Raw genomic sequence first — 14,751 nt, 5'->3', positions numbered from 1 at the left:
GGCAAGGCTGTAGACTGATGTTGCTCCATGCTCACCACCCTCCTCCGCACCAACTGAGTGTTTTTAGTGAAGTCACAGAGAGTTTAGAAAAACACTACTTTATACTACTGTCCTTCTTGCTGCTGGAGAACTAAGGGAGTACTGGGAACAGGGATATGGAGAGGAGGCTTGACATTTTAATTAACATTTTTACTGCTTTTATTTATCTTTACATTATTTATTCAATCCTTTGGGAACTGTTTACAAAGACTGACCCAATTGCCTTGAAGCTTATTATTATCATATATGCATTACCACAAAAATCCCAAATAGCACATGAAGTAAGATGTAGTAGCCCAACATCATTCATTATGCATCTGCATTAATAGTAATGAGTTGTTCCAAGATACATTTAATCTTAATTAAATCTTAGCAGGATGTCGAAAGAACCTAATTTGTGAAGATGACCTTCAAAAAGTGGAGCGTAAGATATGTTGGAGGAATTTCACAAATCATCTGAAACTGGAAGTGACAGCTCCTAACTAAGTTTAATGTGTGAAAGTTTTTTTTCTTTCTTTTTTTAAAAGATTTTTTTTGGTGGGGGGGTTTCCTGCCTTTATTTGATAGGACAGTGCAGATAGACAGGAAAGCAGGAGGAGAGACTGGGGGGAATGACAGTCGCCAAGGAGCGAGTGTTTTATGTATTATAATATGAACTCCTACCACAGTGGAAAAAGTCTTGTTTTTATCCTCATCTGTCTTTATTGGGATGTCATGCTGTCAATCCCTTCTGTGTGAGTGGGACGAGGGATTGGATGTGTTTCTTTCATTAACTGTCAAATAAATCAAATCAAATCCAAAAACCGGAGCTCAAATGGTTTTTTTGGCTGCTGTCAACACAAAGGTGATTCATCTGCTGTTATCTCACTTTCAGGAGAACCTCTCACTTACAATTGTATTCTAAGCTTCTCTACTTAACGCGCATAACCTTTGGTATTTGTAGCAAGTTGCCCATGACATATAAGACCTGCAAAGTTATGTGTTTATTTAATGTGTCAGTTCCATTTGATGAAAGTTAAACGTCCTCTGCTGGCCCTATTCATCTTCAGCCGGTAGCTGCAGGTTGCGAGCCAGCAGCGGGCCGCCCGGCCTGCAGCTGCCTCGCCGTTTGGTGAATTTGAACTTCTACGCTGCGGCTCTTGACGGATGGAGCTCACACCGCCGCCTCATGTTCGTTTCTGCACAGTTCGGTGCACGGCTGATTCACCGCGTACTTAAACTTCCTGTCTGTCATTGAATTTATTGGCTTCATGTGCTGCGCCGCATTTGTCATAATTTGGGGCTTGCCGTTGAAGCTGTGCACTTCCAGGAACCTCAACAGCTTGGCGTTAATGAAAGTGGAATTATGCATGCATATGTGTAGCGAAAGCCAAAATGATACCGGAAGGTGGAATCAAACCCACAACATGAAAAGCACAGGCCATCACACCCACAGCAGAGACACCCCCCCCTACAGATGATTCTGCTAAGCTCAGGTCTCCACTGTTTTGGAGCTGTCATTCTCTGTGTATATTTACTGGAAAATGTGGATACAGTTTTGCATTTAAGATAGAAGGAAGCAATCCTGCCGCTGAGTTTATTACCCTGGGGTACAGGGAGTTGTCTGAACGATTTTTGCAATGCAGAAGCGCCAGAACATGAGGTGTATTTTGATCAGTTTTGGGTTAAGTGCGCTGATGCACAGAGGCTGAATATACTTCCACGGGATCGCTTTCTCATCTGCCCTCTCTGTCCTAATGTCTTTAAGCTTGAGTGAAATTGTAAGTACTCTATGACCCCATGTACTGAAAATAGGAATGTCACGATTATACATTTTTCATAAATTAGAGAAATAATCACGGTGTTACGATTATCACGATTATTATGCATTAATTAATTTCATAACAGTATGAATGTGTAAAATCAAATATAGTCAAAAAATGATCACTCATTACATAAAATATTTCAAGGATCTATTAAACAATTTGGAATCCCCCATGGGAAGTGTTTGAAATATTCAGGTCATAAATTGTCATCTATATCAAATGTTTACGTTTATTTTAATGGTTTTTTGTTTTTGTTTTTTTAAATAATATATAAAAATATAAAGTGGCATGCTAACATTTAAATTCCTACCAATTCAATGTTACATTAGTTAAATGGAGTATCTGAGCATTTTGGCGTTTGGCGTTTAATACCACGATTAATTGTGAAAACAAGTAGTGACATGTCTAACTGAAAATGTATGCAGATGCCCCCCCCTCCCCTCCCTCCACCTCTGTATGTGTCCAGTGTGGGCTCACTCTGATACGTTCACTGCAGCGAGTGAGCGTCTGTCCTCGGGTGGAGTACGATGGTGGAACACGTGCCCTGAAAGCCGCGTGGTGTCGGGCCATTTCTCTGCTCCGCTGCCTCGCTTCAGCCCCCCGCAGCCTGCACATCCTCTCTGCTCTGCCGGGGTTTCCTCCATCGCTATTTGCCCTCTTGTCGTCTTCTTCTGCGCTCATTTCACAATCTCCAAACATCCTTGCAGTCTACGCTCGATTGGCTTCCAAATCAATTTTACCTCCATGAATAGCTCTTAGTTCTGCTTTCCCTTTTCACAATTACTTAACAATTTCCAGCCCCATCCTGTTTCCTCTCGCAGCGTGCTGGTAGCTGATAGCTGGAGCTCTGCTACAAGGTGGCCCTGAGAGCTCAACGCACTGAAACTTATAAATAAATAAAAAAAATACATGGAAATACACAGAGGCACTACAGATTCAGAAAACATTGTCATTAATTTGACTGCAAATTCACAATACAATGGAAGTGTTTGCAGGGGGACACACAAAAGACAATGAACCCAGATGGGACTAGCTGTAACCCTCCCAACACTCATCATCACCATCATTGTCAGTTGGACTTGTGTAACTATCGGTCCTAGAGCGCTGAGGTTATTTAGATTAACACACAAGGTCTGAGTGTGTTTCAGGCTAGGTCAGCAGCACACAGCACAAGGGTTAATGTAGGCAGATGTTCGTGCGGCGCCTCATTCCGAGATCATGTTGCGCCTACACACGAAGCGAAGAAAAAAAACGCCGCCATGGGCCGTTATTGACCCGCTAAACGCAGCAAAAAGACAACAACAACAAAAACATGTTTACTTTCTTTCTGCCTTGAGCCTGAGTTAAGAGTCAAGCTGTGTTCGTAGCACGCAACAGAATCATTACATCTGCTAATCATCTGCTCATCTTTAATAAGCAACTGATAAGCAATCTCTCCACTTGACACAGAGAGTGTCTAGACATTTGCACATTGCATTGCAACGATAAGGCAGTATACTCATCCTATCCCTTTTACAATATACAGGTTGAGAGTTATTATCTTCTTTATCAACTAGGGGTGGGAATCACCAGAGGCCCTGCTATACGATATTATCACCATACCTGTGTCTCGATGTGATATTATTGCAATATAAAAAATAGTGTGATATGCTGTGATTGCAATTTATTAGCTTTTTTCAACTGCAAATTATGTATGAAAACTTTGTTAACATCTGTTTTTCTAATAAGATAAACATCTTAGTCTGTTCATGGGCGTCCGTATATCAATAAAATATCATATGCTGCATCGATTTTTTCCCCCCACTGCTATTATCAACACATACAAAATTTAACTTACAGTGAGTGCTCATCACCATAATATGAGGAAGACCATTTTGTAGTTCAGTCTGTCACAGTGAAAGCATACCAGGAAACGAGAGCTGTTTTTGAGCTGCTGAAAAGCTTTTATTGTGACAGAAAATGAAAAAAACAACCCCAAAATGAATAGACCATAATTAACTAGTCCGGGAAATGAGAACATAAGCAGCCACATATTGAGTATGAGATGAATCTGATGTTGTGTTGATGGAATTAGTGGAAATGTACATTATACGGAGTTTATCAAAGAGAAACACAGAGGAGGTGTTGAGTTCTCATCAACCGCAAAGTAAATGAACAGATCAGAAAGCAGGATTAAGATATCTTTCTGAAATATGGTGAAATATCTATCCACAGTGTTGTACTAGAAGGTCTACCTCTCAATTCAAGTTTATTCATAATTTATACTTCATTGTGGCAGCAGTCATCTTAAAGCACATTTGATATAGAGCAGGTCTAGAAGGTCCTTTTTTACATTACCATACAGCAGACACTACCCCATGAGAGAGCACTTGGTGATGGTCCTCTTTTTAAAGGGATAGTTCAACATATTGGCAAATTTGCCCAGTGCCATAATCCTTATAGTATAGGAGTAGGTTCATTTCCTTTAATTATCAGTGCATGTTGTTTTGAGATCAGCGGGGCAGAGACATAAGCTGCTCAGCGAACACAATGGAGGTGAACGGTACAGGTCCCCTGTCCCTCATCAAACTCATCAAATACACAATCCAACAACTCCACAACGCTCTACATTTCAGACATGGCTGCTGGGCGGAGTGATTTCAAAAGCGCAAGTCGTTCTGAGTATTTGCTTCGTATGTCATAATGTTACATAATTATACATGATTATTTCATAGCGTGGTGAATGTGCAGGTCACAGAGTCCACCAGAGCGTTTTGGAGTTGTTGGATTGTGTATTTGATGAGTTTGATGAGGGACAGGGGACCTGTACCATTCACCTCCATTGTGTTCGCTGAGCAGCTCGCGTCTCTGCCCCGCGGATCTCAAAACAACATGCACGGACAATTAAAGGTAATGAACCTACCCTTATGGCTATAGGTATTATGGCAATAGGCGAATTTGCCAAATGTTGAACCATCCCTTTTAACCTGGAGCAGAGCTGGGCTGTGGGTGGGTGGCCGTCTGCGTAGACCCGTCAGGTGTTAAAACCTCATGATTTAATCATTCATTGTACCAGACCTCATACCAATGGCTTAGTGGGAGAAAAGTGTATAATTGAATAGTTGTGAAGAAGCAGCAGCTCCAAAAGGTGGTACTACTGAGCCCAAGTTTTTTTTGGCGCACACATTGTTGTCAGAAACTTTAACTCTGACTTGTCTGACTGACCGTGACAGTCACATTTATAGCAGACTCTGTGCACAACCAGTGCATGCAGCCCTGTCCCTCTGCATACCCCTCTCATCTGTCCATCTGTGTTAGCATCCTGTTATCCAGGAGAACAGCACATTCACAGCTCTCTGAATTGGGATATCAGAGGTCTTGGTCTGTGGAGCTGCTGCAGTTGGAAATGTATTCAGACATTTGGGTTTCACTCACTAGATATGCTGATGGACTGCTGGAGAAAGTAACTCTAGCAATGACAATGACAAGGAAGCCACTCCATGTACTTTCTAAAGTATTCACACACAAGGCGGAGGCATGGCACAGAATCCTGTCTGACTGTGTTGGAGCCAGATTTTGTGGCCATTCATATAAATTTCACTGCACTATGTGCACCTTATTATGACCTGAAATTATGAAATTATGTACTTGAATGTGTGATGTGTGAAGTACAGTTACTGCCATAGGCTATTTTTATATATTTTTCTACCCTTGAAATGTTTTTTATTGTGTTATTATGTGTTCTGATGTTGTGAGACATGTCTATGGTGGTGAAACCAAAGAGGAATTTCCACTCTGTGGATAATAAAGTTTTCGTATTCGTATTAATGTACACCTGGACTTTTATTAAATATGTTAATGTTGCTACTTAAGTTAACAGCAGGAAGCCAATCTGGCACTGCTGCTCACTCATATAGTAGCATCAATCCAGCTGTAGCGGGGTCTCTCACTTGTCAAAGCAGGGCACGAACAATGAAACTGGATCGATTCCGAGTGAAACACAGTCATATGCCAGATAGAGAGAAACAAGGCTGCCTGGGATGTTGCGGAAAAAATGAGCAGTCGGAGCATGAAGCAGCCGAAAATCAAGAAGGAGACGGCACAGAGGGGAATAGCAGATGAACTCTAGGTGGTCAGAGTAAAAAAAAGGAAAGCTACGAGCCGTGCAAGATGAGCAGAGGAAGTTAAAAGGAGCGCAGATAATTGTTTGTTTGTCCTCCACGGAGCCAACCTTTTTGTGTTTAATATGCAACCAATGTTTCTGGTTTCAGGCGAAATGGCTGGGAGCAGAGTTTCCTAATCACACACAGTGATTGGTGTTTGCAGTGAAAAACAGTGGCTCTCCTATCAGACTGAGTTCTGCCAGAGAGGCTCCCGTTTAAGAACAGTGATGAAATCAGTAATGATCATAAAGAAGATGTCAACAGTTTTGGCCTGCAGGCACTAACCTCAGCGTTTTTGTGTTTGTGTTTCTCTTGAATAACCAGCGGTAAAGAGGCTAATGAAAGAGGCTGCCGAACTGAGGGACCCCACAGAACACTACCACGCCCAACCACTGGAAGTAAGTCCACCACAACACAGCACACAACAGCACAGCAGTACCTGTCACTATTTGTACTGCAACACAACAAAAAGACAGCGAGCATCTACAGTGAATGCAAAAAAAAAATCAGTTTCTAAAACTGTCTTTAGTCTTGTCATTGTTATCAGTTATAGTTAGGGCTGACCCGATTGTCATACTTTGATAATCAAAGCTTCGCGGACATAAAATCGATCAAAATCGAAGCTTTGACGGCCAGGAGGGGTGCACGATCGGCGGCGGCGATCGTAACGTCTGACCGGAGGGGGTGGAAATAATGAAAGTAATGGCAAACAAACACTGCATATCTCCAAAATCAGGCAGGTTTCCAGGATGCCAAGTAGCCTACTCTTTTTAATGTAACAATTGCCAATGAGAACCGGTGTCAAAAAGGAAAATAGGAAGAAAAAAAAAACAATCGATCATGGATTTCATGATCGATTACCATGGGAATGAACGAAGCTGCGATTTTTTTGGATCAGCCCTAGTTATAGTCACTAAAGATAACTGAAAAACAAAACAAAAATACTCATCAACATAATTAGGCGTGGGGACATGGTGACACTACAAAATAAAAGTTTATTCCCTAAACATTTACAATGGGCTCCTCACATATAATGCAAATAAACATGAAAACGAAACATCATTCAACAAACACAGCAGTAATTGCCACAACCCCATTTTCACACACACAATATTTCATACTTACTTTTGTTCATATATTTTTAATAGGGCTGCATTCTATTGAATTGCGTTCAATATATTCTCCATCAAATTATACATGCATGAGAGGTGCAGAATATTATACCTATAACATCTACTGTATAGTAAAACCCCAGCACCCATTTTTACATTCATATAAATCTTGTGCCTGCAGTTGCTCAGAACTATCACAACCAACAGCATCTGTTCACAGCTGAAATCGGCGTCAGTGTTGTCACTGTCAGACCAGAGATGAGGGGTCTTAGCGTTGTCATGTCTGTAGCGTGTGCTCGGTGTGACACTTTCCCCTCCGCTCCTCTCCGCAGGACAACCTCTTTGAGTGGCACTTCTCCGTACGCGGGCCCCCAGACTCGGATTTCGATGGCGGGGTTTACCACGGCAGGATCGTGCTCCCCCCGGAGTACCCCATGAAGCCCCCCAGCATCATCCTCCTCACAGTAAGAAGCGGACGAAGGCCACGTCTCACTTGCATGCCATTATACTCCTGCTGAAGCGGGAACGGGGAGACATGAGATCAGATGATCAAAGGGTGAAAAATGGACAGCGTGTCATTTAACCCTCAGCCATTTCTAGTTGCATCATACTGTAGGTAGAGGCAGTTGTCAGAATAAAGCCCGGGCTGTCACCGCACTGTCAGAGGGAACTGCACTGCTTTTGTGAGAATATGTGATTGACTTATTATATTCAGACAGCTGTGTGACACCTGCACTAATGGCGCCCTGATAAAAAGCTAGAGTTCTCTTGAAATGTTTGATAGACACTATTTCATTGTGTCCAGCTACTTGTTAAACATTTTTTTTGTGTTTGCATTTGTCATTTGGAAACTTTTGGAGAATAGCAGCCTGAATTTCCTCATTCTTTACTCTCAGACTCTTTCAAACTTACTTGTCAGTCTGTCATAACTTGTGAGAATGTATGTTTTATTCATTTTTCTCTCCAACCACATAGTCATCTCCACCCTCTTCTTTATTGCCGTTCCTTTCTAGCCAAATGGGAGGTTCGAAGTTGGGAAGAAGATTTGCCTGAGCATCTCTGGCCACCATCCAGAGACCTGGCAGCCCTCTTGGAGCAGTAAGTATCCTCTGTGACAATCCTCAAGTTTCTCCACAGTCCCTCGAGCTCAACTTAGTTTTTTTATACAGTTATAGGTCTGTGTTTTGGTGGAGTTTGAAGAGTCACATAAAATTCCAGCAAACATTTGGATAAAACACATTGATGACTTCTGCAGATGTACTTTCATTTACAGCTTTTCATTTGTCAGTACATATACAGCTGCTATTTTTTTGTTTGTTTTTTTGTAATACTCTACATATTTTTTTTTTTTTTTCTGTGGCTCAGATGAATACTTCATATTGTCCAGAATTGAATCAGTCATCAATGTCAATCCACCTTGCATTGGTGCGTGTGGGTGGAGTAACTGCACCTTGGCTGGGAGACTATATAACCATTGTCGTGTCTGCACCATATGTTATTTGGACTGTTCTCCACAGATGCTGCTGCTTCTGAAAAACACAAATGCACGTGCGTTCACCTGCAATGTGGTTGTTCTCCAAAGTGCCAATTTATACCTATCAAGCATAACAAATAGTTATATTTCACTCTAATTTTTATCTGGCACAGGCACAAAATGGCTTTGGAAGAGGCTACAAAGCAAACAACACACAGACAGACAGAGAGATGCAGATGAACTTCATGTTGTTGTTAACCTGCTGAAATCAAATTTAAGGAGGGGATAAGATGTTTGCTGTTACCTTGTTGCTATTCCCACAGTTCACCGTAATGGGCTTTTCCCTCTGGGTGGAAGAAGAAGGATAGTTCCTCTTCATCCTTCAGTTGTAAACAATGATCATTGATTGGAGGGGGAGGTGGAGGTGGAGGTGGAGCCCTGTAATTGATCAGTTAAACTCAGTTTGGAGGTGGTTTCTCAATTGCTATCCCAAGGTAGAAGACACTGATTAGGAGTGATTTTTTTGTACTTAAATCACTCATTTACATTTACCCAAAAGCAAATCCAAATCCAGAAACAAGTCGGGAAGATCACTGAGGCTTCGGTGCACTTAGAGACCTTGTTGTCAGCACTAATTTCTACATGTGTTTGATGTGCAGATCAAGTAATGAAGTGCAATGGTACATACCAAGTAACAGCTGGTTGGACATGAGAGGAAGCGCTCTCAGAAGAGAAACTTCCTCCAGAGACTGTGGAAGATAGAGAGGAATACTTCTGCTCTGTTTTAGTAGCTTGTCCCACCGTCAGGGAACCACAGACCAGAACAGTCTGTACTGAGAGACTGATGCCAGACAGCGCTCCTCAGAGGAACACGGTGGCTGTGAAGAAGCATAAGGCTGTATGAGAGCAGACACAGAGGTCACTCTGAAGGCAAACATTAGTGACTGAGACTCAGGTGTCCATGGGGGCCAGTGTAGGTCGGTCAGCAAGACTCACTTGGTAAATACAGCATGATGTACATCTCTGCAACACTTTTATCGCTACAACTACACAACTATACAACTCACATCACACTTACCAGTCTGCTGCCTGGGTTGTTTTTTGTGTTGTTGTTTTTTTTTAAACACAAATGTATTTATTTCCCTTTTTTCTCCACTTTTACATACAGTTAAAGGTAGAGTCTATAGGATTTTCCTAAAAAATAAAATATTGACTTATAAGAAATCCTGCTTAATCATCACCTATGGGCTTCTATTCATGTGAGACTGTGACACAGAGTATGGTCCCGACACTCCAGCGTCTCACTCAGGCTGTATTTCCTTTTCTTCGCTGCTAAGTGTGTATACACAACCATGTTAGTGGTAGAAACAAATATTCAAACGAGAACTTTGAAGACCAAAATGGAGAAGGGTTCCATGTGAACAGCATGGATAGGGGCGTGGGCAGTTGCACCCAAGAGCAGGGGCCAAAATTGAATGTTGAATGTTATTTTTAAGCAAAAGAACCCCCCCACCTTAGAGTTATTAGTAGGCCTATATTGTCTGTAAGTGCTGAGTTTCATTGATAGAAGTATATCAGCAATCAGAGAAACAGGAGTTGGAACTGTACTGCAGTTATTAAAACAGGGACAACAAGCAAACAGAGAAAATGGTGGGTTTCTACTGATAGTATCAACAGAAAATTAAAACAGGAGTCTGTCAGTAAACAGGTCGGCCTCTGACTAGGACATATTTATAAACCAAGAGAAGTTAAGGCTGTATTAAATAAACAAAGTCTTTACTTGACAATTTGACACCCACATTGGACCAGGTATCACTACAGAGCCTGAGGACTGTGTTCCCAAATAATGTGTTCTTTTTATGCTAATGATGAGAAACCAACTTTCAGGACTGTACTGAAATCAGAGGAAATGTGTGGGAAGTCTGATGGGTGGGAGGGTCACTTGTTGATTCACCATCTCCTCAGATGGTGAATCGAGGTCAGGATGGCAGTCAGCTGGTGACATATTTGATGTTTTACAAACTGATGACCTGTCAATGGTAAACAAACAAATAGTTTAATGCTGAATGTTTCCTCTAGACTGGTGTTAATCCTCACTTTGGCTACGTAGCATTCGCAAAACTTATAAATAGCTCCTTTAAATCCTTCTTTAACTGGAAAATTATTGAATATCTACCTAATGGCAAGGCTGTTTTTAGTCAGAGGGACATGTTCCAAGTCCAAGTTGATAATCTGTTTCTACCAAGAACTCATTTTAGTTCTCTTCTGGCGGTCCGTCTTTTCTTTTTTTGCTGAGTTCTGCTTTCATGTTCCTTCTCAGCATGAGGCTCTAATCAGTGGGAACTCAGTGTGGCACGGTGCATCTTCCTCAAAGCACTTCTCTCTACTGGTTCCTCTCACAACCAAAAAAAAAGGTCTAAACTAATAACACAATTAAATCAAAGATGAAGGTTTCTCCAATCCTTTTTTTTTTTTTTTTTTCATTTTCCAACGTGCTGCATGTCACATGGTTGCCCATGCCTTTCTCTTTCCCTGCTGTGTTCTTAAAATGTTGTGAACAAGTTGCGTCTCATCCTGCTTGGAATGACTGCAGGAGGCCCGGCTCTATAATTACACCGGGTTTTGAGCGTTACAGGCAGGCCAGCAGTAGTGATGCCCTGGTTTTGCTCATTACCGTTGGCTGCTGCTTTAGTTCATATGATACGCCTACATATTTAACTAAGTGTATCCAAGTAATTCAAACATTCCCTCTGATGCCTCTTTGGAGAAGATTTAGAACTTCACACTTTACATATTTCTATTTATTTAGATACATATATAAATATACTTATGAATATGTTTATACATTTTTCCTCAAGTTGTTTTCTTGGTCTGTTTGTAGTTAATACTGTTGTGTCTGGAAATAAGACCGACAGTACCTTAATGTGTAGTCTACAATTCTTTTGCGTTACAATTTTGATTTACATTTACATAGGCTGCCAAAAAGTAGTGAACACAATCATTATGGATAGTTCAGCTTCAATTTTGTTTATATTTTTTCATGTTCCAGACCAGTCTTATGCTAAAATATACAATGTTTCCCCCTCATCAGTGTACACTCAGTATTCCATAAGGACAAACTGAAAACAATATATTCAGACACAGCAGGCACTTCCCTCCACCTCATGACTTGGGTGGTGGCTCAAGAGACAGAATGGCTCAGCCCACTAAACGTTGACTCCCATCTCCTCTAGTCTGCAGGTCAGAGTGTCCCTGGGCAAGTTACTGAGCCCCTTATTGCCCCGGATGTACCGTCCAGGTGTGATAAAGAGTGAGCTGATTGTGAGTGAATGTGACTTGCAGTGGTTGTTAACTCTAGTAAAGTAAGTCCATCTGCCATCTTTGCCTCTGATCTGCATTTTCAGCTGTGAGACCTTTTATAGACAGGTCTGCACCTTTTCCAAAACACATCCAATCGACTGAATTTACCACAGATGGACTCCAGCCCAGGTGTAGAATCATATCGAAGATGATCAAGAGAAATTGGGAGTAACCTGTCCTGAGCTTAATTTCAAGCGTCTAAATACTTGTGTCATTTTTTTATTACCAAAAACTAAAAGTTTTAAAACTTTTAAAATAATGTTTTCACTTTGAGGCACAGAGCACTGACTAATGAGGGAAATCGTAACAAATGAAAGGGTCTGAACTCTTTCAAGAAAATTCAACAGTTTGAAAGTTGCCACTGAAGAGATTTATTGTAACAAACACTCTGCTGCTCTTAAAGCATGATGTGCTGCTGCTTTGTTTAACTCTCCACTATTACTTCCCAGTTACTTAATTTAAATCACAGTGTACTCCACTTTATGTTATGAATTTTCATCTCAAAGCACTTAACATAATTTGACAAGGTGTGTATATAGTGCTGGTGTCCACTGTCAGTCTCATCAACTCAGTTCATCTAATAACTCACAAAATAATTTTAATCAGCAACACATTCAGGTTGGTGTTCAAAATAACACAGCATTCAATGACACTTGTAATGTGTTGTAGAATGACAAATGTGAACAATTCCTTCACAATTGCCTTCACCTTTGCCTAAACAAAACAAACTCACTCCTTTCCCAGCCTTCCTATGAGTAGCTCTGATTGAGGAGACTTTGCTTCATGAAGACAACCACATTCCTGACCAAAACATTTAGCCAAGTAGCACACACAACTTAGTCCGCTTTACTGCATATTTAGCAAGAAAACGCAAACAGTGACGTCTGTGGTTCCTATAAATTCATTCGTACTTGTTTGCCGACCAGCACAGGTTCTGCCTCATTGCAGTCCAGCATTCACAATACAATCTTAACATATAGTAGAATGTATCACACACTATGTGGTCGCAATAATCATAATCATAATCATTTAGTCTTTATTATAAACAAAACAATCCAAGGCTTGTGTGGAGAGGCCACAAAAAGACAAACTTGTTAAAGAGTCACAGTAGAGATCACGCCATGAGGTGAAAGAGTGCTTGTGTGTGTATCAAACATTGAAGGTTTCTATTGTTTCAGTGTCAGTTCTTGTTGCTACTGAGACTAAGTTCATTTTCTGTTTTTGTAACGTAGTGCCTATTGCAGTAACAATTATGACACAATATAATCTTAAAAGTTTTTATTCCAAAAGCTGCTCATGTACAACAGATCTATATTATAAAGGAGGGAATTTATAGATCATTAACAACAGGCACATATAAATGTCAAGTCTGTTGCAATGCAAAGGCTGGACTGTAAATTACATCCGAGCTTTAGTACGACGCTGCTTGATAATGGCAGAAAATCATGACCCTGATTTATGTGGTGACTGTGTAGTTATACATGATAGAAGTTAAAGATATCTGAGGGAGGGATAGCAGACAAACAGCGCACAGTCTCTCTTCTGACTATAAATAGAAAGTCTTTGAACCAGCGAACTGCTCGAGATGTGTTTCTGTGTGTTTCTGCCAAAAATATAGTCCAGGAGCGGATTGAGGGATGTTTTTTGTAGGGTGTATGAAATTAATTTAGTTGTGAAACAGAAAGCAGCATAATATTTTTTATTTTATTTTATTTATCTCACTCAGGCTACATAACTATTTGCCAGAGGTTTATTATGGTGAAAGTAAACTAACTTCAACATCAGACAGGGGTACCCTTCATCTAATTTCTGTCTCTCTATGAAAAAAAACAACTTGTCCAACACACCAGGAAACAGGTGAAAGCTTAAATCAGGGTCACACAGCCACAGGATCACTGCCTTACTCCTCCAACAGTGGTTCCACAATGTACCATTCATTACAGCTAAAACATTGTGCTGCAACACATAGGCCTATCTCTTGCCATCTGTTTGTTTGAGAATCCAGTGTTCTAGTTGATCCGGTGATGTAGCAGCAGTGTCTGTCTCCTCTTCTAGACCTCTCTCTCTCTCTCTGTGCTTACCTCGGCACAGTCCTGTCCTCAGTTTACTCTGGCCCAAACTGATGTGGTACAACAGTGAGAGTCTAACTGTCTTCTCATCAGCATATTCGCTGCCTGACCTTTTCTTTCCAAAGTGTCACTACTTGCAGAGTTACCTCTTCGCTAACTGCTGTTTGTTTGCTAAGTAATATGCAGAATTTCAAGGTCTGATCAACCAGCTGGTGTTAACATAGAAGACTGGTGCGTTATGCAGCCGAATGAAACATCCTACAACATTCAAAAGGTGCAAAGGTTCCTCTCTAGATATGTGTTAAACTGCATAATACTCTGCTATGATTCATATTTTATTCAACATGATTTTCCCAAAATACATTAGGAGAACTAGTCTGGAAGCTCTTCTGCTCTTACTTCATCAGTGAGATCAATATTTGTGCTTGTCATATAGTTGTACTTTATAGCTATGGTTTGTTGTGCTGTGTGTCATAAAAACATGATATGGACATATTAAAGGGATAGTTCACCCAAAATTCAAATTTCACTCATTATCTACTCACCCTCATGTCGACTAAGAGCTGTCAGAAGTCCTCCGTGCCTTCTCTGAGTTACGGGGGGGTCCGCGCAGCAGTATTTGTCCATATAATGGTTGTGAATGGATACCACTTTTCTTCGTCCAAAAAGACACACCAAAAAACATCCAAATACCTCCATGCTGCTCGTCTGTAATGTCCCTCTTGTATTGAAGCCCCGACATGAGAAATT

At 40.9% G+C, this 14,751-nt stretch overlaps 1 protein-coding gene across 1 annotated transcript in view; it reads left to right on the top strand.

Annotated features, from left to right (window-relative positions):
* Positions 1-14,751, top strand: part of ube2j1 (ubiquitin-conjugating enzyme E2, J1) — a 42,941-nt gene that overhangs the window by 12,598 nt on the left and 15,592 nt on the right. The window contains exons 2-4 of the mRNA XM_085770264.1: positions 6,311-6,384; positions 7,431-7,562; positions 8,112-8,196. Of these exons, the coding sequence (XP_085626390.1) occupies positions 6,311-6,384; positions 7,431-7,562; positions 8,112-8,196 (291 nt within the window). The remainder of the gene's footprint in view (positions 1-6,310; positions 6,385-7,430; positions 7,563-8,111; positions 8,197-14,751) is intronic.

The sequence above is a fragment of the Trachurus japonicus genome, chromosome 24 (genome assembly GCF_045865225.1).
Source record: "Trachurus japonicus isolate A0001 chromosome 24, Traja_1.0".
Lineage (NCBI taxonomy): Eukaryota > Metazoa > Chordata > Actinopteri > Carangiformes > Carangidae > Trachurus > Trachurus japonicus.
Note: the sequence above shows the minus strand (reverse complement) of the source record. Positions and strands in the feature narration are given on the sequence as shown.